The sequence below is a fragment of the Arvicola amphibius genome, chromosome X (genome assembly GCF_903992535.2).
Source record: "Arvicola amphibius chromosome X, mArvAmp1.2, whole genome shotgun sequence".
Lineage (NCBI taxonomy): Eukaryota > Metazoa > Chordata > Mammalia > Rodentia > Cricetidae > Arvicola > Arvicola amphibius.
In genome coordinates this window covers 93,890,602-93,918,385 of record NC_052065.1, presented here as the reverse complement: position 1 = coordinate 93,918,385, position 27,784 = coordinate 93,890,602, and the positions used below count along the sequence as shown (strand labels likewise).

Below are 27,784 nucleotides of genomic sequence, written 5' to 3'. Positions count from 1 at the left end.
CTCAGCGCTGATTCCAGCATCTTCTATTGTTTGTATTTCTTTAGCTTTCCCACATGAGCTCCTGTTGTTCAGGGAGGCAGCGTTTTCAGTCTTCCTTGCATACTGGCCTCTTCATTTCTGGTCCTGATGCTGTTCTCTCCTCCCTGCTCTCATGCCATATGGACCCTGGTTTGTTTTGTGCCCTCGGTATCAATATGTAAAGATGGCACATGGACAACTCCTGGCCTTTTGACGGTCTTTTCCATTTGTTGGACAACTGTTGATGTGACAGGCCATGTCTGATTGTGTGTGCCAGTAAGCCTGTTTGCTTGCTTTTCTCCATAGCCTTGTGTGGCATCTGTCTACAGGTAGTTTAATCTTTAACTCTGTTTTGTGTCTGAAAGCTATTTGTACTCATCTTGAGTCACTTTGATGGGCCAGCTGATGTAATCTCTGCTGTCTGATGCTTGAATAAGCACTCAGGTGTTGGTTTTATTGTGAGATAAAAATGAACATTTTTTAATTATATTTCAATTTGTGTGCATTTTGTTTAGAGAAGTCTATGTGTAGAAACTTATGTGTGTAGAAATCTGTGTTCGTGTTAACTGTTTTGATGTAGGCTACAAAGCTGATGCTGAAGCAATCATCTTATTAGAGATTTATTTGCATTCTCATTCCCTGGACACCAAAGAGGAGAGGTAACTGCTCTTTCCAGTCCTTTCTATGTGACTCCAGGGAGTCGAGGATTAACAGTGGTGGCAAGGGGTGTCTGGCCTCACAGAAACCACATCAGAAGACCACACAAACATCATGGCTTGTTCTGTTCATCTGAGAGATGCACATAAACCTTAGATAGCCCAGTCACTGAGATACACCATGCTTCTTGCTTCAAGGACTTCTTAGGACACCTGAGAAGTCCATTGGTGGTTTCTGGGAAGCAGTCCACATCAGCCATCACATAGTGATTACCTAGAACAAGTCAGTTAGCATTAACCATTGCTAAGCCACCAATTTGAGCAGACTAACCTAAAACACAGTTTTCCTCTAGAATTCCTCAAAATAGCCGACTAAAATATGTATAGCCTTGTCATCTTAGTGTTTTCCCAGATTTATTTATTTATATGTACATAGGTGTTTGCCTACATGTATGTTTATGCACCGATGCCCCAGTGCCCTCAGAGGCCAGGAACAGGCATCAACTCCCTACAAGTGGAGTTGCAGATGGGTTTGAACTTCCAGATGGGTGTTGAACATCAAACCTTGTTGAATAAGAGAACCACTTGTTGGTTCCAGGCCATCCGGGTAGCTCAGACACAAAATAATCACACAGAAATGATATTATTTAAATCACTGATTGGCCCATTACCTCTAGCTTCATAGTGGCTAACTCTTGCGTATTAATTTAACCCATCTCTATTAATCTGTGTATCGCCACGTGGCCTACTGGCTAAGTTTCAGCATGTCTGACTCTGGTTGCTCCATGGCTACTCTCTGACTCTGCTGTTCTTTCTCCCAGCATTCAACTTAGCTTCCCCTGCCTACCTAAGTTCTGCCTTGCTATAGGTCTAAAGTAGTTTCTTTATTCATTAATGGTAATCACAGCACAGAGAGAAGACTCCCACATCAAAACCTCAGATCTCTGGAAGGGCAGATGGTGCTCTTGACCACTAACTAAGTCTTGTCTACCCACACCTTATTACATTTTTAAACATTTTAACTGATTTTTTGGGAATGTCACAACATGTACCCCAATCCCTCTCATTTCCCAGTTCCTCCATATTTATCCTTTGTCCTTGCAGCATCCCTCCCTTGATCGTCTGTGCACCATGCCCCTCTGTTCTTTCTTCCCATTTCCACTCGTGTCTTTATTATCTTAGTAGTGTACTCACGGCTTTTAATGTCACATGTATTATAGTAGCCTCTTTCAACTCCTCCTCAACACTTTAAGAACTCTTTACAATTGTCATTAAACTTTTCTAGTTTCAAGACGTGTGCAGAGAATGTTGCACACACGTACAGACTTGTACACACACACACACACACACACACACACACACACACACACAGAGAGAGAGAGAGAGAGAGAGAGAGAGAGAGAGAGAGAGAGAGATATTTAAGACCCAAACATGAGAGAAAATATGGAATGAGTCTGGAATATGTTGTTCAACATAATAATTCATTATTAATGTTCTTGAAAAGACCTTGATTTCATTTTTCATATGGCTAAATAAAATTTAATTGTGTATTTGATCCACATTTTACTTATAGATCCATGTATCAATGTCCATGGGTAGACTGGGGTCTTTTTCTTGCTGTTGTGAATAAAGTAGAAGTGAATGTGGGCAGGCATGTATCTGTGCAGTGGGATATTGAGTCCTTTAGTATATACTCTAGTGTCATATAACTAGATCATGGCAGCACCAGAACATACAACAACTAGAAGTGAATCATTAATGGATCTTATTCCCACACCTTATCTACCAAGTCTGTTTCTATCCTTTAATGATAACAATTTTTACTCCAGAAAGGATGTCATATAAGGATGTACAGGAATTTGGGGGGTATCTACTGGCATTTATAAGTTCATGTATCCTGGAACAAGTAATGGGTACTTTTGACTGCTCCCTGATTGAGGCAGATTCACAAGTAAGTAGGCTTTTCAAAGAGGATCCTCCACCATCTGCTATTAAGGGATAAGACAACCAAATGCCTACAGTAGCTGTATAAGTCAATGACTCAGAAAATCTCTCTCTGTTGAGACGGACCTGCTCTTGAAGCTGCAGAAGCATCTATCACAGCTCTCAGTGCTGCACAGTGTTCCCTTGGTAAAAGGCTTCATTTCAGCGTGAGCTCATGCTTCAGGAAACTGGCTGGAAGCTAAACAAGACCTGAGATTGTCTGAGAAAGAAAAATAAGGTTGTCACTGGAATCCTGAGATACAGTGTTGGATAAAAGCAAAGCTTGAATGGAAAAAGCAATCTTAGACAATTATGTAAATGAGACATGGCAGTGCAGCTCTGATTAGAAAGTTTTATTGACCACCAAGCAATGTGAGAATAAAGGCTGTCTGCTTTGCAATAATTGTTCATTAAAGACACAGCACCTGTATTGTTAATTTCCTAAGGTTGTTAAGGTGTTATTAATCAGTACTAATATTACAATTATGTTTTTTCAATTGGATCAGGCAACAGGGAAATATACAATTCACAGAATAGACATACACAGTACTGAAACACTGAAGATGTACTGCGTATGAACTGTGAATTTCTTATCACTCATCACATTTTAGACTTTACCTTTCTCTCCCATTTTTTTCACTTCTTTGTCATCATACTATTCCTGGGTACCAATTGTGAGTGTCAGAGATCAGATGGAAAGGGATCCTGGCTGTTGGGAGCCAAGGAATACTGAGTGTTACAGCTCGAGTTGAAGAGTATTCTGGCAGTGGAGAGTCAGAGAACACTGAGTGTTACAGCTTGAGTTGTAGAGTATTCTGGTAGTACAGAGTCAGAGAACACTGAGTGTTAAGGCCGAGTTGTAGAGTATTCTGGCAGTGGAGACTCAGAAAACACTGAGTGTTACAGCTTGAGTTGAAGAATATTCTGGCAGTGGAGAGTCAGAGAACACTGAGTGTTACAGCTCGAGTTGTAGAGTATTCTGGTAGTACAGAGTCAGAGAACACTGAGTGTTACAGCTCGAGTTGTAGAGTATTCTGGTAGTACAGAGTCAGAGAACACTGAGTGTTACAGCTCGAGTTGTAGAGTATTCTGGTAGTACAGAGTCAGAGAACACTGAGTGTTACAGCTTGAGTTGTAGAGTATTCTGGTAGTACAGAGTCAGAGAACACTGAGTGTTACAGCTCGAGTTGTAGAGTATTCTGACAGTACAGAGTCAGAGAACACTGAGTGTTACAGCTCAAATGGAACAGTGCTCTGGCACTCTGGAGCCAGGATATGATATCACAGGACACAGTAAGCATGGCAGCTTACAGCCCTGCTCTAGGGAAAGGTTTCCTCAATGTACAGCTATATTGAGTCAGGACAGGACTTCACAGCAAGCTTGTAACAACTCTGCCATGCTAGAGCAAAGCTTCCCTGGCAAAAGTGTTACAGCCCTGTTATGTTCCAATCTGCTCCATCTCTGAATTCCCTAGCTAAGGTGTGACACCAATGTTTTACAAATTATGATACAGGAAGAGAACACTGGGAATACGGTTAACTCCAGCATTGCACACACCTCTGTCCAGCCAACTAAAACTTTGTCCCATCCAAGGGTTCACGTGTCAAAAGGAAGTAGACAGAAATAGGCTTCTTTGTGTGACACACAATTGCTTTTACACACATGTACACAAGCAAGGTTCTATTATCATGGCCAGGAAATTCTCCCTGAGCATGTGATACATTCAAAGAGAACAGAGTTTACCAGTGCAAACAGACATATGAAATCTCCTGATGAAGGCAACACAGAAACTGATCAGGCAGTTTAGGGGAAGGAACCCCCCCGCCCCACACACAATTGTCCATTTTTCCCCATGGCCAGAAGTAGGAAATGTCCTTGGTTTCTGGTCAGATCACCAGAAGGGAACTCTAGCTTCTCACATCCTCCTGAATTAGAGCCCCTGCTAAGGACATGGGAAGGTATGACTGAGACTCAAGTATGGACACTAGTCCCTTCTGGGGAACACCTTTATCATTGGATCTAGGCCCTCATGGTGAACTTGCAATTATCAATTCTCCAATTCTAACCCGTCTCCTACATGATTTGGGGGACTCTTCAGGGTGTGTGTGACAGTACCATCCTTTGAAGATACTGAGGATGGATCCCAGAATTCTGATGAGTTGCCTTAAAGGAAAGCTACTTCCTCGGGATGGAAAGAATGGAATACAGCTCTGGCTGTGGCTGGCTGGTGACATGAATGTAAATGGCTCTGAAGAATGACTGTCACAGACTCTCATATCGATGGTCCCTTAAGTGTTAGTTAAACAGAGTCTGTCAGTCATACAGCTTCTCTGTCTCTGTCTCTGTCTCTTTAGTTGTCTGCTCCCTTTGCCGTGTGACCGCATACAAATAACAAATAGTGTACAAATAACTCTCCCTCTTCTCTAGCTTCCCTCTCTGAGCAAATGCCAAGATCCACAGGCTGTCAACCCTGCAGGTTTTATCTCAAATCAGTAAAAATTGTCCTTGAGCTTCCTTCTGATTTCATTTCTCAATTAATTTACTTACAAGACTAAGAACTCAAAATAGGCCATTGCAGTTTCCCTAGTACCAATCAGCATCCACCTCAAGGGTCGCCACAGGTTCCAGTAACAGGGTGAATTAGGCTCTTTAGCAGTGTACAGATGTGGAAAATATGTCAGCTCCATCCTCTAGGTTTTTGGGACTGTTATAACATCCTAAGTAACATGATATTATAAATCTGACTCTCATATCCATAGCACAGAATTCTATGCAGGTTTGCAAGCACATTATAGTAAAACTAATGGCAGAAAGTAGATTCTAGTAAAAACTAATGGAAGATGATTTGTAGGTGGTCAAAGTAGCGGCACCTCACATGATTCCCAGTGTGCGGGAGAGCAGGCACTTCCACACTGTGTTGTCAGGAATAAAGTTTGTCGATGGCCTTTGTAATGTAAAGGATAATTAAAAATACAGACTTTGTGATTCTGAAAGGATACCTTCAAGATTTCATTGTAGAAAAATGTTTGCAAGATGTACCATTGTAGGCAATAAAAGCTATGACGATGGAAAATTCCCATCAATAGCAGGCTGGTGAGATACAGTTTAAGGTATCCCAGTATGGATCACTGTCGACATAAAACACAAACCTGAAATTTCAACAAAATTGAAGATGGTGTCAGACAAACAAATCTCATGCAAACATGGTCCTGGAGAGAGCTAACACACTTTGTCATCTAGTCTGAGAAAGAAATCCCTGCTCAGAAGCTAGGTCACACCATGAACACATGGACCATGGAAGGAACCTCCTTGACCACGGAGACTGAAGGACAGTGGGAATTTCTGCACTCTGGAGACATTGGACTTACAGGCTGTTTACTTTATCTTGGGCCAGTGGTACCTTCAGGAATAGCCATTCCATGTCCAACTCTGTCTCTAACCTGCCACCTCTGAGAAGAAAATCCTCATAGAAGCTGTGACCTTAGAACTAACATCTTGTGATCGCAAATAAAAGGCACTTAGAAGTTACCAAGTGAGCTGAAAACCTGCTTCCAGAAATAAAAGAGTAAAGTGTCATCAGACAATGTTTTAGGCCTATAAAAAAGCTTCTCCAAAAAACATATATAAAAAAAACCCAAAAACAAGAAACTGCTTCTTCATTGGAACGTGGAAGTTTGGGTAACCTCAATCCATGTTCCTGTGCTGTGGTCACTCATAATGGCTCCAGAATAAAGTATGTCTTGTTCCCTTTAGTATGAGAGCTCTGATTTTTACATCAGCAAGTAAAAATGACACGTGACCACTTTTATTTGTACAGATCTCTGTGAAAAGGTCTCATAACATAAAAATGATGGAAAATCTTTGATTCCCGGCAACACAGAGCTTTCTATTTGATACAGAAATTATCTTAATTTTCCCTAGAGGCCACCAGTGCCCCCTCCCTCTCTTAAAGATTTGAACCTAGGCCTCCTCCTTCCAGAATTTCAGTTGTCTTCTGGTTGCACTTCATGAGGACGCCACAAGGTGGCACTATGATAAAATAAGTGTCCATCCACATAGATCTAAAGAAAAATCTTGGAGCTGGTGAATTCTCCCTGGTAGAATTCTTGTCTGGCATGGATACAGCCAACAACAGAAATACTCAGGGATGGCAGTGTAACTCCTTAGCAGAGACTTTGCTTAGCTAGAATTTACAAAGACAGGGTTTAGATTCTCCATGCCACAAAATGAACACAATTTCTTAAAAATCCAGTTTGGCCAGGCATCAAGCTACATAATTTTATTGCAATGCCCACGATACATAAGAATGCAGATGTCCGTGAATTCCAGGACAGCCTGATTTCTACCGCAGGTTTCAGGTCATGGAGGGCATAGTGAGGCTCTCTTTAAAAAAAAAAAATCAGTTACAGAACCTAAATACAGAATTTAATTATTCTGAAAATCCTGATAGGTGTAAGGGAAGACCGTGTCCTTCAGGTTTTCATTACAGGAACAAATACCTTAGAGCATTGCCTTATAAAGCAAAAGCACAGTTTTTCTAGTAGGACTGAAACCCCAGTCCTGGACCGTTTGACTCTGTTGCTTTTGATCTGTGGTGAGGCAGCATCCTTTGGTTTGAGTGAATGGTAGAGAAAAAGCAGCCCTCTCGTGGCTAGGGAGCATGGGCTAAAAGACACAGGCCTGGGTTCACTATATCGATCCCTTCAGAGGATCAACACCAAAGGCATAGGGCCTCCCACAAAGCCTTGCTTATCAAGACTTACCACCTCCCAATTGTGTTGCCTTGACAACAAAGATTCACCAAACATGTCATTGGAGAATGTTCAAGCTTTAGTCCAGAGCATATGCTAGAGACATGTACTCTGAGTGTCCGTATTATAAAACACCAGGTAGTTCTGGAGCCCCTGGGAATCACCAGCCTGTGGCAGGGACGGCAGGAGTGCATGGAAGCAGATGGAGATGCTGGCTCAGGACCTGACAGCTGTATGCAGAGCGCACAAGAGAGCAAGGGACTCCAGTGGCTGGAGGAGATTGGAGAACCCCCTGAAAGAATGGGATGTTGGAGAACCCACACTCGACTCCTGGAGAGAAATCTCGACAGTGAAGCACGATTAATAAAAACTCAGGTTCAGAAACTGGGGTTCAACCTGAAGATCCAAACAGCAAAAGAGCCAGCCACTGGCTCTTACCTGAACCTCAGTCTGAAATGGCGATCCTGCTTCAGGAATCTCAGAATGAGAATGTGTGACTGAGACTTGTCTCCCCCAGCCTTATATGCCTCTCCAGGGCTGGGATTAAAGGTGTGCACCACTGGGATTAAAAGTGTGTGCCACTGTGGCTACTGGGATTAAAGGTGTATGTTACCATAACCTGGTCTATAAGGCTGACTAGTGGGTCTGTTTTACTCTCAGATCTTCAGGCAGTCTGTATTTATTAAAATACAACTGAAATGCCACCACACTACAGTTTGCAGAGTTCAGTCTGCACAAAGAGAGGAAACGATGAGCCTTTGAATGGAATGCAGATTTGGGGTCAACAGCAAACAGAACTGTCTTTTTTTTTTTTTTGGTTTTTGGAGACAGGGTTTCTCTGTAGCTTTGGAGCCTGTCCTGGAACTAGCTCTTGTAGAAAAGGCTGGTCTCAAACTGACAGAGATCTGCCTGCCTCTGCCTCCCGAGTGCTGGGATCAAAGGCGTGTGCCACCACCGCCCGGCCAGAACTGTCTTAATGTGTGTAGAGATTTGCCACACAGAACCTCTGTGGCAATGAACATTTAAGATACTTATCTGAAAACAACTCAAAAGGAAACAGCCTTGGTGCCCCCTAGTGGCCAGAATCAGGATTTGTTCCTCTGAGAGTCTCAACAACCTTCTCTTCTGGAGAGTGAGACAAAGACTAGGAACTTGAAGGGATGGTGTCAGTCTGAGCTTTATGAATGTTTTAAATCACTAGTTGTGACCGTTTCATGTTCACCCATTCCCAGGAAGTCTAGCTTCAACCTAGAAGCCTGTGTACACTCTCTGATGGGGAAAACTGAACCTGGGAGTGTACAATGCTAGAGGAGACACAATCACCTCCTCACACACACGTGGGTGTGTGCACTCATAGGAGCAAAGCTTCACTTTTATCCATGTTGTCCCTCCATGAAACTGAAAACAATGAATGCTTTCCAAAGGTCTGTATATCCGAAATACTTGAGTTCATCTGCGTAGAATTACATTCTCGGCTTCCTTAAATTATGGAATTCCTTTTGTCTTGACTGCAGAAATTTCAAAGCTAGAGCAAATGATATTGTAGAGGGAAATCATTTTCTCAATGGACCAGTTCCTTTCTCATGGTTCTGAGGTGTCTCACTCACAGCCTGGGGACACCGTCTGACACATTGCTTTAGCCCACAAACATTCCACCTTCCCACATGCCCACACTATTTTTAAGTAGTAGAACTACAGCAGAGAACTTCCACTGAAGCTACTCTTTTCCATTTCTTACTCTCACGGTCCCTCGGTAACTCTTGAGTGCTTGTGTTGTGACATATTCAAAATATGTTGTACAAGATGCTCAATGAAATCACTACCTATCATCCCCATTAGTAAGTGAATCTCACAGAAGATAGATAATAACCCAGTATTTAGGATTTGCTTGCAAATGTTTCTTCCCGCCATTGACACAATTCCGTGTTTTTATACAGTTAGAGTGCAGCTTTTTAATAAACCTTTTAGTTATTCTTTATGTCTTTCACAACTCACATGTCCATCCCATTCATTCCCCCATCCCTTCTGATCTGCTCTCTGCCCTTTCACCCTATAAAATAAAGTAGAACAGAATTTGCGATAAAAGAGAAAACAGGAGAAAATTCTCATGGTGGAAACCGTACTGTGACACAGTGAGTCACACAGTGCACAGGTTAGCCCGTATATCTTTACTTGCAGGGCGTCATTGGTCTGGTTTGAGGTCTCTGGTTTCTGCTACACTGTCGATGCTGGCCCTCACTATGATTCCTCTTGTATGTCCTGTTGTTGCCCCATGTCATGGAGATCCTGCAGCTTTGGGTTTGCAGGACCAGCTGCTTCACGTCCTCCAGACTCCTCCAGAAGATCACAGATGGGGTGGGTGTTAGGGTGAGCCAACTCATAGCCCTGGTTCTGGGCTTGAGTGGTTGCAGGTTTGGTCAGTCAGCCAGTTCTCCCCTGTCCTCGCCTGTCCAGGGTGAGCTCTCTGGCATTGTCGTGACTAGTTCACCCTATGCAGTAAGGAACAAGGGGCGGGACTGGTTCTCCTGCTTTCATGCTCCCAGGGTCGGCTCTCCCACACCTATACCAGCAAGGCCAGCTCTACTGTGCTGCCCAGGTGAGGTGAAGAGGCCACTCTCCGGGGTACTGCAGCCGGTGAGGGTCATGGACAATTCTCCTGCCCTTATGACCTCAGGGTCAGCTCTCTCATCTTCCACAGGAGGTGAGGGCAGGGGTTAGGGGTAGAGGGCATCTCTCTGGCGAGCATGCTACCCTATGGAAGATGTGGGGCAGGGCTAAATCTCTCATGCTCATGTTTTAGGCTCTGTCGCCAGTGCCCCTGTCAACAGGATCATCTCTACTGTGCTGCCCAGGCAAGCTGCAGGGCCCATTTTCCTGAGTGCTGCATCTGGTAACCGGGAGGGTCAACTCTCCCTAGTGTTGTAGTCAGAGAGGGACGGGACCAACTCGTGCAGCCCTATCTTCTCGGCCTTTGGTGGTACAGGACCCAAGGACATCAACACAGTGCAGCAGGGTCGGGAACCCAGACATGGGTCTTGGCAGCAGCCCAGGCGCGGACATCACCTTGTGGCACTGGATTGGTCCTCGAGCAGGTAGCCCCTGGTTTTCACATGGGTATCCTTCTCCTGCTCAGTATTAATGGCACTGGTTAGGGTCCTGCTTTCTCCTCTCGAACCCAATTTTAAATCACGACATATCATGACCTAAATAAAACATTTCAATTATTTTTGAAAATGTACTTAATAACACATGAAAATTTAAGAGTATTTCCTAGAGCTATGATCCCTTTCAGGACCCAGAAAGAGTGAAGGGCAATCTAGAAAGGCTTTACAAGAGGTAGGGTGTGAAAAAGGTCAGAATACGTGGTGTGAAAGTCTCAAAAATTGGGGAGGAAAAGGGATTGGGGATTGGTATGTACAGTAAAAAGATTGCTTTAAAAATGAAATGAAACAAATTCTCAAAATTAATAAAAATCAATTTATTTAAAAGAAGAAAAGATAATAATTCCAAAAGCAGCTGTTAACAAGGTGAGAAAATCTTGCTTTTCTAACATCCTTAAACTCCCCAGTAAGCACCTTGTTCTGAACGGGGAAGGCTGTAACTAATGGTGGCTTGCCAGCCTGCTGAACATATAGCTTCCTTTTCTCTTAATCGCCTAACTGCTCTCATCCCTTTAGGGATCTGCTGTCTCAGGTGATTCTATGTGCTGTTCTCCTGAGTGGGATTTCCTTTTTTCTCGTCACCCAGAGGGGCTGTTGATGGGACTCAGCAGACCACAACACCAGGAGAGTGCAGAATGACCCTTCCTCAAGCCTTGAAAACAATCTTCTGAAGGAGAGGCTGTTCTCTGAGCAAGGCTAGGGAGGAAAACTTCCCTCAGTTCTGCCAGTGTGACATAAGTTTTGTGAGGTAATTTAAGAACTATATCTCAGGATACCCCCTCACAAATCTCACTTGAGGGTATCTTATGGAAACTTGCTACTGTCCATGAACAGGGTACGATGTTGGGTGATCTTTAAAATAGGACATGGGTTCAAGACAAATGGCCCAGTGATTAAATTATTTGCTGCTTGTGCAGAAGACAAAGGTTCAGTTCTCAGCAACTACACCAGGCAGCTTTCCACTTTCTATAATTCTAGTTCCAGTGGATCTGATGTCCTCTTGTGGACACTGTGGTTGCCTGAATGCACTTGGTGCACACAACACACTTGCTGGCACTCACACAAGGACACAAATGAAAATAAATCTTTTAAAAATGTGTAGACATAGCATTAGCTTGGTGAGCTGTGAGTTAAGTGAGATAATAAAAAAACATTTCTTATTGGTTTCTAACAAGAGCACAGATGTGCACATGTTCAAAGTCATGCCTTTGGATGTGTTGAAGTCAACGTTTTGGGCAGGATTCCTTCCTGGGCCACTATAGGGGCTTTTTGTTATCATGCTTTTCAGAAAACCCACATAGAGATGATCCCCATGAGGTAACCCAATTAGAGATCCCCAAATGGGAACATGGATTAGTCTAAGAACCTGTTTGGCTTATTCTGCAACAGATCTCAGTGGAGATGCAAAACACAGAGTTTGCCTAATGGCTGCTCGCAGACTGCATAGGATGCTGGTAGTATCTTTTCATTCAACCCATCCCACATTCCCAAGCACAGGGCTCCTCAGATCTGTCAGTACCCAGACACCACCACATCAGGATCTCGGCCACCTACTGCCTACCTGAGTCATGGAAGGATTACTTCAAATTCACAGTTTCCTTTTTGCCCACTAAAATTAAACTTAAGTTCACAACCTGTGCTATCACTGCAGGTGTTTCATGAGATCTAAGGGGAAAGGGTAGGGATACACTCACAGCTTTATGATTCAAGTGTTTCCTAACTCTTCCACATTGCTTTCAGACTCACTCAAGCTTCAGAAATGGAACACTTTCCACAGCCTCTCCTCGGATACCATCATCTCTCGGTAAGGAGATTCACCCTTGCCCCATTTCCAGTTCCTTTCTTCCCACTGCCTTTCCTCCCTCCACCCTTCTGCTTCCACATTCATAACAGAGATTTCTCTGTCATCTGCTAACAGGCTTTCCATTGCAGATTTTGCCTGATCCTCACAGCTTTAGGACTGCCTCAAACACACGTGATTGTCGGCGCTGCTTCTTTCACTCATCAGTTTGTCCATCTTTCCCCAGGCCATTAAGCCTGACATAGTTGTTGCTGTTAAATCTCACCGATGCTTTTTGTTTCCAGTTTTAGGCGTAGCAGGTTCTCGACCTTCTTGGGTAGTTCATTTCCTTAAAAAATGTGGTTTGATACCATTGCCCTGAGAAAATCAAAATGCCATTTTCTCCACCTGGAAGACAGCTGTGTCTTCAGTCTCCCATCTTACCCCAGATGGGCCACATTGCTGCAGAGTTTTGATACCTCACCTAGCCTAGTGAGGCTCTGAGTCTACCAGGGAGCAGGACGTAAATGGAAGATGCATTAGTCTGTTGGAAGATACTCCTTAAGATCCTCTAAAATATTGACGAGGACCAAAGCTTCTTTTTTTGGAAGCAGAGTTTCTCTGTGTAGCTCTGGATGTCCTGAAACTCACTTTATAGTTGAGATTGGCCCCCAAATCAGAGATCTGCCTGCCTCTGCCTCCTAAGTGCTGGGATTAAAGGTGTGTAACATCACTGCCCAGTGTAAACCTTCCTTTTAGCTTCTAATTTATTTTATAAGCAGAAGATCACTCTGATAGACATCCAGACAAACATTGTAAAAATAGGGAGTGATTATAACTTATGTTTAATTACTAAAAATCTCAAAAATAGCAGAAAATGTTTTGCTGTATATGAAAAGAATTGCATGCTTCATCCACATAAATTTTATTTCACAAGTGTGAGTTACACATGAGACTTGGTAGTGCCTTCTTGGGTATACCGAATCACATGTTGCTCTCCATCTCTGTTACTATATTAGTGCTTCACATAACAATGCCAAGAGAGAAAATAGGTAAACAGAAGACAGAAGAAAACATTTGTAGGTCATATATCTAACAGTGTTAATCTCCAGAATGTGCAAGCAATTTTATTTTTTAATTGATTTTATTGAGCTATGCATTTTTCTCTGCTCCCCTTCCATCCTCTACCCTCCCCTTCAATCCTCTCCCTTGGTCCCCATGCTCTCAATTTACTCAGGCGGTCTTGTCTTTTTCTACTTCCCATGTAGCTTAGATTCATGTATGTCTCTCTTTAGGGTTTTCATTGTTGTCTAGGTTCTCTGGGATTGTGATTTGTAGGCTGGCTTTCTTTGATTTATGTTAAAAAAAACACTTATGAGTGAGTACATATGATAATTGTCTTTCTGGGTCTGGGTCACCTCATTCAATATGATGTTTCTTAGATCCATCCATTTACCTGTAAATTTCAAGATGTCATTATTTTTTCTGCTATGTAGTACTCCATTGTGTAAATGTACCACATTTTCCTTATCCATTTTTCGATCAAGGGGCATTTAGGTTGTTTCCAGGTTCTGTCTATGACAAGCAACACTGCTAGGAACAAAGTTGAGCTCACGTCCTTGTGGTATGCTTGAGCATCCTTTGGGTAGATACCCAAAGGAATTTTGGGGTCTTGTGGAAGGTTGTTTCCTAATTTTCTAAGAAATGACCATACTGATATCCATAGGGGCTGTACCAGTTTGCACTCCAACCAGTAATGCAGGAGTGTTACCTTTATCCCAATACGGATTGTACTCATGCCTAAACAGTCAGCAAATGAAAGGCCTTGAATTTGTATCCAGTACACTGTTCTGAATTGTTGGAAAATGTCGGGAACTTGTTGAGCAACAGAATGAGTTGAGAAAAGAATGCACATTAAAGTAACTATCAGAGTGTCTGTAAACTAGAACAAGGTTAGAGAAAAATAAGATTGTGGCCGTGGCAAGAGGACACCATTACCATGTGGGGAGAGAAGTCCTAGTGTAGTCTGTTGATTGTGTCTGTGAAGTTCAGAATCTTAACAGAGAACAGAGATATTCATTCTTGGTGTATTGTCTTCAAAAGGATGGGAGAGGGACAGTGACAGAGAGACAGAGATGGATAGAAAGAAACAAAGAGACTGTGACAGAGAGAGCGAGAGCATATGTGAGAGCAGATCCATGATATTTAGAAATGCAGATGGCAGTGGAGAAACGGGCACATAAAGAGGAAACAAAAATCAAAACAGAGTCAAAACACACCATTAACCCCAACAGCAATTGTAATGACCCACAGAGACAAGGATAACGGGGTAGGCACAAATATGGGAAAAGCCCCTCAACTTGGCTTTTGACTGGAGTAGTGATTATAAAAAATTTGGGGGAAGGCCTCACCGGCTCTCCTGGAGCACTCTACATAAACCATGGAAGTCTTCAACTCAAATAGTTCTGTATGTGTGTCAAGAAGGCAGAGGTCCACTGTGGTGGCTAGTTTGTCAACTTACAGAAACTAGAGTCATGGAGAGAAAGTGGACCATAGATGAAGAACTGCCTCCACCAGATTGACCTGTAAGCAAGTCTGTGGGGCATTTTTCTTGATTAATGAATGGTTGATGAAATAGAGCCCAGCCCACTGTGGGAAGTGCCTCCTGGGCAACTGGTCCTGGGTTGTATAAGACATGTTTTTCAACAAGCCGCAGAAAGACACTGAGCAGCTTTCCTCCATCTTCCCTGCCCCTGCTTCTGTTCAAATGCCTACTCTGACTTCCCCCAATGATGGCCTGAGATTGGGACATGTAAGTCAAATCTACCTTTTCCTCCCTCAGTTGCTTTTGAAGTTTTTATCACAGCCCTATAGAAGCAATAGAGCACACTCACTTAGGTTACCTTTCACATCTATAGAAAACAAAGTATCCAGAGCACCAGATTGCACGGGAGTCTCCAGGAATACCATTCACATCATCAGTACGACAGGAATAAACTCCAAGTTCTCTGTTCATTGTAGGGTCTAGTTTTCACCTCAGGGTGCAGTGTCTCTGACAGAAACATGGCTCCCAAGGAAAGACAGAGAGAGAAACTATGCCAATATTGGTCCAGTTTCATCTTCCCCAGTATTCTGATACTGTTAACACATTAGTCAGATGCGTACTTCTGAGAGCACAAGATCTCAGTTTATTCAGAGAATACAGAGTGACAGCCACATGGAAAACAAACAAACAAAAAAACAAAAAAAAGTTCAAAGAAACAGGTAAACTTAATTTTAATATTTTATTTAATATAAATTGTCAAAAACTCTACATTTTAAAACTTGCAAACAACAAAAGTAAATTGATCATTACACTGGTATTTTAGTTGGTTTTTAAAATTTTGTGCATTATATAATGATGCAAGCATTATGAAAAATAAGTACAAATTTGAAATGTCATATCACAAAAGAATTATGACACCTGAATTACAGCATATTTTAACATTCTTTTTCTTATTAATTTAGAAATATAATGTTACCACCAGAAGAAAATTAATAAAAACAAGTATTACCTGCCTTTCCATTTTCTTATTACATTTTGCCTGTAAAATATAATTTGAACCCAGGCAGTGGTGGTACACGCCTTTAATCCCAGAACTTGGGAGGTGGAGGCAGGTGGATCTCTCTGAGTTTGAGGTCAGCCTGGCCTACAGAGTGAATTCCAGGACAGGCTTCATTGCTACACGGAGAAACCCTGTCTCGAAAAACCAAAAAAATATATATAGTTTGATACATTTACCAGCATCACTACTAAAAACAAAATTCAATTACTTTTTTTCTGTGGTCAGACTGAAACAAACATGACCTCACTTAAAAAAGAAAAAAAAAATAAACAAATAAGCCATTGCTTTTACTAATTTATTTCAGTAGGACAAAATCATGTGAAAATTATTACTTACAATCTATTCTTTTTGTTACTCAGTGACTGAAATGCAGTTATTTTGACATTTCAACAAATGCTAATTTTGTATTTTTATCATGACTTTGTGATGCAGTATGCATTTACAGAAATTAACAATGTGAGCAAGGTATTTTTATGTGTCCGTGTTCATGTGTGGGAGAAGGTTCATGCACTTGACTATGTGCCTGTGCGCACACGTATGTGCTCATGCTCACACATGCATGCCAAAAGTCAATATCTGTTTTTTTCCTCTATACACATTTTCTGAGGGCAGATCTCTCACCGAACATAGAATCCACTAAATTGCTAGAATGTCTGGTTTTGTAACCCCAAATGATCTTCCTTCCTCCACATTTTCAACACTGGAGTTACAAGTGTGCTCTTTAATGCTCAGCTTTTTACACAAATGCTAGGTTGGGAGCTGAGCACAGGAGTGATTGTGTGATAAGCAACTGGGTGACTGAGGCATTTCCTTAGCCCTGTGTAAATTCTTAATTACTGACTTTACATACACCATTTCTAAGTAATTCTAGGATATGCAAACTGAATTTATATTTGTGTTATATTTTGGAGTAGAAATTCAGTTAGACTCAGTACTCAAACATGTCTAGTATGTGTCATACCAAATGGGACACAGCTAATGGAAAAGAGAAGCAAAATGTATGTAGGGAATGATTTATCCAGCTAAGGAAATGTACAGGATTGATAGAACTGGGAGTAGAATAGGAGAACTAAAGTAGGGGGAATATTATGGCAAGGATCCTAAATCCCCACCTAAAAATTCACGTGACAAAGGCTAGACACCCAACGGAAGACTTCATGGGAAGAAGTGGAAACTTTACAGTTGGTCTGCATCAAAGAATTGTCCAACTATATTTATGTTCTTAAGGTTATATCGAAACATCAGAGCCTCTGCTTGCCTGCTTTCCTTGTCCACTACTAAATCTTGATGGTTTCCCCAAAGCAACCAAAACCAGCCTATAGTAACTTAGGGGATAAAAACATTGTCTCATAAAAGAACCCACCACCATATCCTCAAATATAGGCAGAAAAGGCTGTCATTGTCCTGATTTGTGTGGTGTACCAACAATTGAACCAACAGGATGAGCAGAAATATAGCAAACTAGGACTCGATCATCCTGTATTACATGGACACAATGTGATCAGTAAAATGAAATATATCATAGTAGACAAGAGATACACAGGAATTCTCGAAGTCCTCCAGTTTTTCTAAATTATTCTGTATAGGAATTAGTTTACTCATCTATTTTCCCTAAGTGTAATTTCCCTCAATGTAAGAACCTTATATATTACGTGTATGGGTTCAGGAAATAACATTTAGTACTTAAGTAGTACATATCAGATTGAAACGGTGTTAGACTGTGAAATTTACCCTGAGTAAGTGATCCAATTCATGTCATGCCTCCCTGCAACCTGTAGCATTGACTTCAGGTGTAGTTGTACAATAGCAAGCCTCCGTCGATCTAAGCTGCTCTGAAAATGCCATCGTTCATAGCAATGTATAGGGATAGGATAAATCACATATTTTAGCTTCATCAAGGGTGTTAACCTATGCATGATATGCACAAGCATAGGCATTGTGATGGGGTTAACAGCAAAGGACAGGATACGGAGTTGAGTACAACGAATTAGGGCAGGGATAAGAACAGAGATTGCAGAATCATTTATAAGGCAATGACTTATCTCTAGATGCTTAAGAGTACCAGAGAGATTTAACAGAAGAGTTTGAAAGGGCTCAAAGTCATCCCAATACATCGCATTGTTACGAAGATTCAAGATCTTTAGGTGGGAAGCCTGAGGGCACTGGGCTAGAAATCGGAAGTCTCTGTAGGATATTTCACAGGATGGCAGATACAAAAAATCCAGGCTAGGTGGCAAAACTCTGTAGGGAGAAAACAACAATAAAACTTCTGAAGAATGAGGAGTGAATGAGAAAAACTATACCTTTATATCCAGAATAAACCACTTTTCACATGCACTATAAATGGGTATTAATACGTTAATCTGTCCTTTGTTTGCTTTATAGTTTTGAGACTCTGAGAAAATTTTTTAGGCAGTAACTTACTATGTAGTCCTGGCTGTCCTGGAACTCACTATAGATATCATACTGGCATTGAACTCAGAGAATCTGCCCGTCTTTGCTTCCCGAGTGCTGAGATTAAAATCCTGTGCCACCACACCTGGCTGAAAGTTTTGTTTTCAACACTGAGATACAATTTCTTTTAATCTTAAGAATGTGTTAAGTGTATTGTAATTGATGATTTTAGAAAATATTAAGAGGAAAACTAACACACTTATTATCCATTGTAGATTTCAGTTCACGTTTTTAGTGGAAAGGGATCAGAAAGAGCAGTCAACTGAAAATTACCTTTGGTCAGTCCCTAAATACCATCCTCTACTTTCATGGCCTATGCCTCGGTGACTACAAATTAGTAAAATGGTCTGACATTGTAAACCATTGGCATCTATGATTATGTGCATCAGTGCTATAGAAAGACAAGTCTTCCACCATCTCAATTTATTTCTTCTCATATCTAGATGCCTAGTGATTTTACACCTTCATATTTCTGCACTTATCTTTAAATTGCTGGCTGCTTAGTTTATGTACTTCCTCCTCCATTTCCAAATTCCCCAAAGTGACAAAGTGGAAAGCATGAAAGGTTTTGAGGAGTTTAGGAATACCCATGAATATTTTCTACTTTGTCCCAAGAGTTATCCAAGAAACCCAGAAACCTGCCCAAAACTCTTACCTGAGCACGCTGTCCAGACGATTTTTGAGACAGAATGAAGCCAATTTGAGTTCTTTAACGTTTTCCATACGTTGCAAATGACTAAGGAAATTTTTAAAGACTTTCCCACTCAGAGATCTAAAAGTGACTTTCAGCAGTCTAAGGCTCTTTAGGTGGCTCATCTGAGACAGGATGTTGGTGATATCAGTCAGCGAACCCTTATCAACTGACAATCGATTAACACAGTTGAGATCAAGAAATCTCAGGGTGCGTTTGCAGTCACCCAATTTAACAACTTGTAAATCTCGACAGCATACGTGCAAAGCCCCTAAACTCTCCACAGTTTTCCTCACAAGCAAAAACAAAAATTCCTTTTCCATTAAGGAGCCATCTAGGGAAAGATCCACTAGTAATTCTATAGGTCTGGGTAAATGAATTGTGGACTCTGAATCTATAAAACGAAGCTGTCCTTCCATTTTCATGACAGAGTGGTCAGAATAAGTACAAGAGTGAAAACAGAAAGGTGATTTGATGCTGACTTGAGGGCATGTGATCCTACAGTGACTGTCTCGCCTTAAATCTAGGATCCTCAGTTTAGGTTTCCTGTAGGGGTAAGAGGAGATAGAATATCTGAGAAATAGCAAATGATAATGAAACACAGTAGGATCAATGATGGCATATAGGAACAAATCCTTTTATCCATAGCTGGTACTCCTTGTACTAACTACCAAAATGTCTTTGCCATGAAAATTCATCCCATTCTTCCTCCACTCTTTGTACACTTTAAATCCCCTCCAGTCTTAAAGCTCCTGTCTTTCTCTTAAGTAACACCTGTTACATAAACCCATCAGTAACAGATTTCCTAAGGAATATTGAAGACATCAGTCTTTAATGTGTTACCAAGTTTTAGCTGAGTCTCACAAATAAACCTGAAGCATTCACTAGTTTCTCCATCTAAGAGAGTATCAGGCTGTAGTATTACCTCCTATGTCTTACCATGTCTCTATTATACAGTCTTACCAAGAAGCAGTGCTGTTTGCAGGACATACTGGAAGATTCTCAATCATGGCTTTCAGGAGTTCATGTTGAGGCTCCTGTACAGTTAATGTTCCAAGATGGAGACAGTAAAAGGGCCAAACTTTCACCATCTCACTCAATATATTCTTATGCCCACCCTTGAAGGCAGCAATGAACAATGGAACAAAAATGTCTCTTGGAATATCCTCCAGAGCTTGGATTGCTGCAGACTCATGTCTCAGCAAACACTGTATAGCAAGATCAAACAGAGTTTTGGGGTTCTTTGCAGCCATTTTGTGAACCTGCATCAGGAGGAGAAACATTTAGAAGCTCTGGGAAAACACAGAGGGTCTTCTTTGTAACCCCTGCTAGCAAAGTAGAAATGATTTAAAGAAGAAATCAATCAGATAGCCACCACCAGCTACTTCTACTATAGACACAGATTAGAAATAGACTTGTGAGTTTATAACCGTATGTGTTTATGTGTGTGTTACTATTCTCTCCCCCATGTATATATAGTCTGTGTCTTATAAAATGTCATTAAAATGGGTAGTAAGTAAGCAGAAAACAATTTTGGTCACTTATCTACAAGAATTCCAGTATTTTCTCTCCCCTCAGTAGTATATAAGCTATGACAAAGAAAAAGATAAATCTACAAAGTGGCACAATAGTAAATATTAAAACATCAAATTAATTGTGATTAAAGAGAAAAAGAATGACATTCTAGCCCTTGATTTGTCTCACCCCCATCACTATATTTGTGGCAGATGAAGACACCAAAACTCTACAAGATACACATGAAGGAAGATGGTTAAAAACTTAAAGTTGGAGAGATGGCTCAGAGGTTAAGAGCACCGACTGCTCTTCCAGAGGTCCTGAGTTCAATTCCCAGCAACCACATGGTGGTTCACAGCCATCTATAATGAGATCTGGTGCCCTCTTCTGGCCTGCAGGCATACATGGAAGGAATGTAGTATACATAATAAACAAATAAATAAATCTTTAAAAAAAAAAAACTTAAAGTTGACCTAAGAATATTCAGAAACATTAGTCATGAATTAATCCTAAATGTGAAAAAGAAAACATAAAATCAAAATAATGCAGTACAGTTTGGGGCAAAGACTTCAAAACTGTTCAACTCAAAGCTGTATGTCGTCTCACATGTGGAAAGTAAAAATTAAATAGTCAGTATGATCATGGAAGAATGACTTCTAGGGTCTAGGAGAGATGGCAGAGGTCGGGGTGACAAAACAGCTAGATATAATTCATGTACCCTAGCGGTTGGTATGGACATATCACAATAAGTCTCATTAATATAAATTATGAGTATGTGTTACAAAAAATGAATATCAAATGCATATCAAATAGACAATCTGGAGGGTTTAAAACTGCAGTCTTTGAAACACACAGGATCTGAGAAAGAATAAGTTGATGTGGATAGGAGAAAAGTTCAACAAAATTTGTTAATGATCAAAAAAAAATAAAATGGAGGGATTAAGAATCCTGTAACACATAAAAGAGTCAGTCGGAAAGCTCCTAAATTTTTCTTCTACTGCTGGAAGGACAACAAATCCTCTAAAATGCCTACATAGCACTGATAAAAAGAAAACAGTGTGATAAAATTGGATAGAGCATAAAACAACGTAGTATCACCTGAATATACAAAATAAGGAAAAATTTGAAGCAAAAACATTAAAACCATCAGAAAACAGAGTAACTGTTGCTTATCACCTACCTAATATGGTACTTTGCTACAGCATCTTGTACACTTTGTGGCACTGTCTTTTGATAAAATAACTTCATGACTAAGATTCAAAAAGTGTGACATTTTCTTGAGGCTTCTAGGATTTCAATCTAAGGGACATGTCTAGTGGTCTTAAAAGGGTGGTCTTCTGTTGTAGCTCAAAGTACAAGAGAGGGCAAGTGATTCCTTTTGGTGAAGAACTTTGTTTTGTGTGAAGAAAAAAATCAGTCTAGAAAGGAAGGGACTGGGCAGTTTCATGTAACAAAGTAGTTGATTTCACACACTGTTACAGATGTTAGTGAAATGTATTCAAGAATTTGCTGTTTAATGTTAGTGAAATGTATTCAAGAATTTGCTATTTGTGCTGTATTACAAGTTCACCATGTTCACAGGAATATCTGTAAATATTCCAGGACTTTGGTTCAAAATTCAGTTGTGGATGTGCCGATATGATTGAATAAGGACTCCAGATGCCATTATAAGGGTTTGGAGCAGTGCTATTTAAATTTGACTTTTCCCTGACAAACTCAACATTAAAAAACATTTTAAAAAGTTCTCCCTAAATTAATATTTAAACGTAATTCAATTTCAAAAATATCTACATTTTACTGAGACAGCCTGATGGTAAAGTTCATATATGAAAGAATATACAAGAATAGCTAAGAAGAGAAAAGGAAGCCTCTTGAGAAGGGACTCCTGATACTAAGAAAATGAAAACTTTCTAGAGAATTTCTGTAATTACAGTATCTTGTCACTGCTATAAGAAGAGACAAATAGCTGAGTGAAATAGCTGAGAACTAATGGCCCTGATGATCCACCATTTCAGAGCACCTCTGTTGACCTTTCTTCTGAGTTCTGCATCCAGAACAACTTCAAGGCTACTGGCTGAGATGATCAAGTCTCACAGAATATTCCAGTCAGGACTCGACCATAATCACAAATTTTCTTTAGAGCCCCATGAGATTATTAGTGCCCCCAATCATCAGGAAGTAGCAAAGAAAACTATGCCCACATTTTACCCCAAAAGGGTTATGGTTGCTTGTCTTTGTTTAGAGCGTTGGTTACAAGTTGTTATGTATAATTGTCAGGAAAAAGCTAAACAAGAGATTAGACTCAAGAGTTCCTGTTTTGAAAAGAAAAAAGGGGAAATGCTGTAAGACAATGCACTTGTACACTGTAAGATTTGTCACTTGTATTAGTTTAATGAAACACTTAGTGGTTAGTAGCCAGGCAGAAAGCATAGGAGAGGGGACAAGACTAGGAGAATTCTGGGAAGACGAAAGACAGAGATGCTGCCATCAGCCAGACTTGGAGGAAGCAAGGTGAGAATGCCTCACTGATTACAAAGCCATGTACAAATAAAACCAAACAAAAAACAATTAGGAGCATCCCTGCATCTTGTGAAGATTTTACATCTGGTATCCAGGTATCATATATTAAGCTATTGCTGAAACACTATGGGAAACATACCTCTTACCCCCAAATGAGCAAAGGGTAATATGGATGTCATTAGAACAGGTATTTTTGTCACCAATGTATAATTTCCATACAATCATAAGAAAACGTGAAATTCTTTGGTAAAATACCGTAGAAGCTATGTACATACTACATGGTAAACAGAAAGAGTTAGAGAACTAGGTATAGAGGCATATGCCTGCAATCCCAGGACTCAATAGGCAGAAGCAGATGGACTAGTAGTTCAAGGTATTCTCAACTATATCGTGAGTTAAAGATGCACCTTGGACTACATGACACCCTTTCTCAGAAATCCAAAGTCATACAAACTAGCAAAAGAGAAGGCAGGGTAAGAAAAGGCTGGCTACTGAAGAAGAGAAAGAGTAAAACATCAGGAATCACAAAAGAAAGGCTAGGATAGCTTAAAAGTACTGAGAAACAGAAAGGCTATCCATCCAAAAGTAGCCACATCTCAAAAGTTCTAGCACCAGTCCTGGGTGAAGGTCTAAGGAATGAGGAAAAGTCACTTCCAAATATAATGTGTCTCTGATAAAATGATGGACACCCCTACCTCAAAGGTCAGCCCAAGCTTCTCACTAGCATTAATTCAATCTGGGAAATTTGGGGACTGTGATTCTGCTATTGGCACCAGTCAATGTGAAAAAAAAATATTTTTTCCTCTTTAGTATATGAGGGATATCCAACCAGGTGCAATCTCAAGAGAGGCCGACTATTTAATGGTGAGGGAGAATTGTCTGTAACCTGCCAATCATGTTTTAAATAAAACGCTGATTGGCCAGGCAGAAAGTATATGCAGGAAAACCAGACAAGAAGTAGAAATGATGTAATGAGAACAGGAGAATTCTGGGAATGTGGAAGCTGATTTCTCCCATTCTTGCCTAGATCACCGAAGCAGCAGGATGTGATCTGCTCCACTGAAAAAAAGTTACTGAGCCACATGGCTAACATGGATCAGAAAAATGGGTTAATCAAGATGTGAGAGTTAGCCAGAGAGAGGCTTGAGTTAATGGGTCAATCAGCTTTATAATTTATAGAGATCTCTGTGTTATTTTTGGGGGGATTACTGGCTGTGGGGTACTGGGCAGGACAGAAACCAAATAAGCAGGCCTAGTTCCTTCTTGTTACAATTTATGACAAAGTTACTCTGGTAAATAAGAACTAGAGAGAGGCTGCACACCAGCTTTTTGGGGAGACACCTGTAGAAGGCAGTGATGGGTTGGGTGAATGACAGGCAAGGGCACACTGAAAAAGACAGGCAGCAGATCCTCGGGTACAGAAGGCTCTGCCATTCTGAGGTCACACCACTTGCATGTGAATGAGCAATCTCTGCCACCTTGTGAGGACACTGATGATTCCAGGCATGAGACTGGGGACCAATCCTACATCTGAAGCCATTTACCTTCTGGTTCAGTGCTGGTGAAACTGAGAATCCTGAGTTTCTGGTCCACAAAGGCCTTAGGTTGCAGCAGCCTCCTCCCTCTCACAGATGGTCTACTGTTGGGTGAGAAGTGAATGCGCTAAGACAAACATCCCAACACAGACCTCAGTGCTCTATTTCCTTCTCCTGTCCTCTTCATTCACTTATTATTATTTCTACTTTTAAAATAGAACATTTTATTAATTATTTGGAAATTTCACAATGCATAAAATGCATTCTATTAATATCTGACCCCAGCACTGCCCATATGTCCTCCTAGATCAATTCCCACCTCTAAACACCTCCCAACTATATGTGGTCTTTTTCACACACATTGGGTATGATTAGTTCTACTTTTGCCCAAACTGAGTTTTAACTTAATAATCTACTGTACATTACTACTGTGAGTATCTGCTGCATAGTTGTTGGGGCACAGTAGTTGACTTTAATACTTTCTGTGTGTACTTCTATATATAGTATAGCTATTACAGTGGTTTCTTTTCTTCTTTCTTTTTGGGACTTGATACTGAGCCCTCCGCAGATGGCTATACAGTATGAAAAGATAAACCTGAAGGTGTCACATATCCATCCAACGTGATATAGAAGTCACAACACAGAATTATAATATGAAAAAGCCCAGCAAATGAAAATATCTCTCAATGCCATATCAAAAAAATTGCCAAAGTGCTTAAAATGCTGAAAAAATAGTCTAAAAGTATACTTGAGAAAAGAGTACGGTTTTCAACTGAAGAAACCAGGGGGAGAAAGTCAGTAAACATAATTACTTCGTGGTTTTTGCTTCCAGATTCCTGTCTTGAATTCCTAACCTGACTTCCCTGGATCATGGACATATAAGAGAAAAAGTTAAATAAAACCTTTCCTCCCCAAGTTGCTTTCAGTTATGGTGTTTATCACAGAAACGAGAAAGCAACCTGGAGCAAGAATCTATAGACTATTACATGCAATAGCTACAGGATACATATCTTCTCAGCAGTCCATGGGACACTCTGTGATATAGATACCAATGTAAGTGACTGGGCAAGTAAAAACTATTTAAAAGTAAAAACAATGTTTTCTATCTTATCAGATCCTAAAGCAGTAAAAGTATAAATCACTATTAAGGGAAATGACAGAAATGAAACAATCCAACTAAAATTAAACATTGTACCCTAATGATCTATAGAAAAGGGAAGCAATCAGGAAGAATGTTAAAAAATCCTGAAATCGAGTTTGGGAAATCTAATCAACACCCCAAGGGATAGAAGCTATTGCAATTGCCCTCAGCTGCCTATGAGGACTTGAAGGTATGACGTTACTGTGAAAGACACCACATATTTCAGGCACAGGACTTGGAGGAACTGATCTGGAAAAAGCCCTCAAGTCTCATCCATAAGGACTAGTTCTTACAATTTTCAATGTGCTATGCAGGCTGCTAACAGAGAAAAGTAATTAATAATCACATGTAGCTTTGAACCCTGGTGCGAAAGAATTGTCTCTATTCTGTCAAACATGTTTTAAATAAACACTGATTGGTTGATAGCCAGGCATGAATTACAGGCGGGAAAACAAAACAGGAAGTAGAAGTGAGGCAATGAGAACAGGAGAATTCTAGGAAGGAGGAAGCCCATTCCTCCCAGTCCTGCCCAGATCACGGAAGAAGCAGGATGTGATCTGCCCCGCTGTAAAAGTTATTGAGCCATGTGGCTGACGTAGATAAGAATAATGGGTTAATATAAGCTACAAGAGCTAATAAGAAGCCCAAGCTAATGGGCCAATCAGATTCTCTCTAATGTAGAGTCTCTGTGTGATTTTCTTTGGGGCTTACCTGCTGTGGGAACAGGACAGGACAGAAACACCAACAAGCAGGCCCTCATGTTACAGAGCCCATTGTCTTAGTTATTTTTCTATTGCTGTGAAGAGACACCATTACCAAAGAAAATATAAAATAGTAACACTTAATTAGGGGTTTGCTTACAGTTTCAGAGGCCTAGTCCATGAAAATCAAGGTAAGGAGTAAGGTGACAGGCAGGCAGGTATGGCGATGGGGCAGTAGCTGAGAGCTTTCTTTCTGATCTGCATGCAGGAGGAAGAGAGAAAGTTAGACTGGGCCTGGAACTGGCTTCTGAAATGTCAAAACCCATTCCCCAGTAACAGGCTTTCTTGAACAAGGCCACAATTCCTAATCCTTCCTAAATAGTTCAACAACTAGGAATCAAACGTTCAACTACTTGAGTCTATGGGGGCCATTGTCATTCAAACTACTCCATCCTACTCCCTGGTCTGCATAAGTCTGTAGTCATATCTTAATGCAAAATGCACTCAGTCCAACTTCAAATGTCCCCACAGTCTTTCAGTCTTCAGATTGTTTACAATTCCAGAGCTTAAAGTTTCTTTTGAGACTCAGGGTAATCTCTTAACTGTAACCCCTGTAAAATCAAAATAAAAAAATCAAATTACATACTTCTAACATTTAATGACACAAAAAATACATTACTATTCCAAAAGAGAGAGGGAAATGTGCCATAGTGAATACTGTAGCAAAGCAAGAATGACACCAAACAGGCCTCACTCCTGGGGTCAGAATTAAAACTGGGGACCTTCTTGAAAACAACCCACCCCCCCTTATGCCTTAGCGCGACCTCTACAAACGACACTGGCTTCGATTGGTAAGTCTTCCCATTTTGGTCAGATTAACCGTTTCTCCAAACCCGAGGAATTGACCATTGAGCTCTTGGCAACCCTCTGGAGTTCCTAGAGATGGGGGGACCACCCCCAACCACGGTATTCAAGGCCACAGTTGTTACCTTCGCTGACAATCATCTGCGGTTTGCTTCCCTCAGCTAAAATTGTGTTTGGACTGACCCAGGGTCAGTCAACCCGCACTAGCACTGTACATTCTCTGTGGTGCATTCAACAGATTCTTTCCTTCTTTTCCCATTTCTTTTCCTTTTTCCCCTCACCGTAAAAGGCCACTTGCAGCAACCTCTGGCCTCTCTGGATTCTGATTCACCCCGACAAGATCCAGTCAGGCCATTGCACCCCACCTGGGGTCAGGGGATGCCCAGCCATGAGTGCCGGTGGTGTTTG

The 27,784-nt window shown here is 40.9% G+C and overlaps 1 protein-coding gene across 1 annotated transcript; it reads right to left on the bottom strand.

The window, feature by feature from the left end:
• Positions 1 to 17,682: 17,682 nt before the first annotated feature.
• LOC119804391 (melanoma antigen preferentially expressed in tumors-like) lies at positions 17,683 to 20,353 on the bottom strand. The gene is made up of 3 exons (XM_038315819.1): positions 20,064 to 20,353; positions 19,065 to 19,646; positions 17,683 to 18,196 (listed from the first exon to the last, which is right to left on the bottom strand). The coding sequence occupies exons 1-3, from the start codon at positions 20,351 to 20,353 to the stop codon at positions 17,683 to 17,685; spliced, it is 1,386 nt and encodes a 461-aa protein (XP_038171747.1).
• Positions 20,354 to 27,784: the final 7,431 nt, after the last annotated feature.

Bases quoted from the DNA above. Each gene is read 5' to 3' on its own strand.
- LOC119804391 (XM_038315819.1), bottom strand. From the start codon at position 20,353: ATGGCTGCAAAGAACCCCAAAACTCTGTTTGATCTTGCTATACAGTGT. The intron at 19,647-20,063 runs GTAAGACTGTAT...TTACCCCTACAG, and splicing joins GCAAACAGCACTGCTTCTTG to GAAACCTAAACTGAGGATCC. The intron at 18,197-19,064 runs GTAAGAGTTTTG...TTCTCCCTACAG, and splicing joins CGTCTGGACAGCGTGCTCAG to AGTTTTGCCACCTAGCCTGG.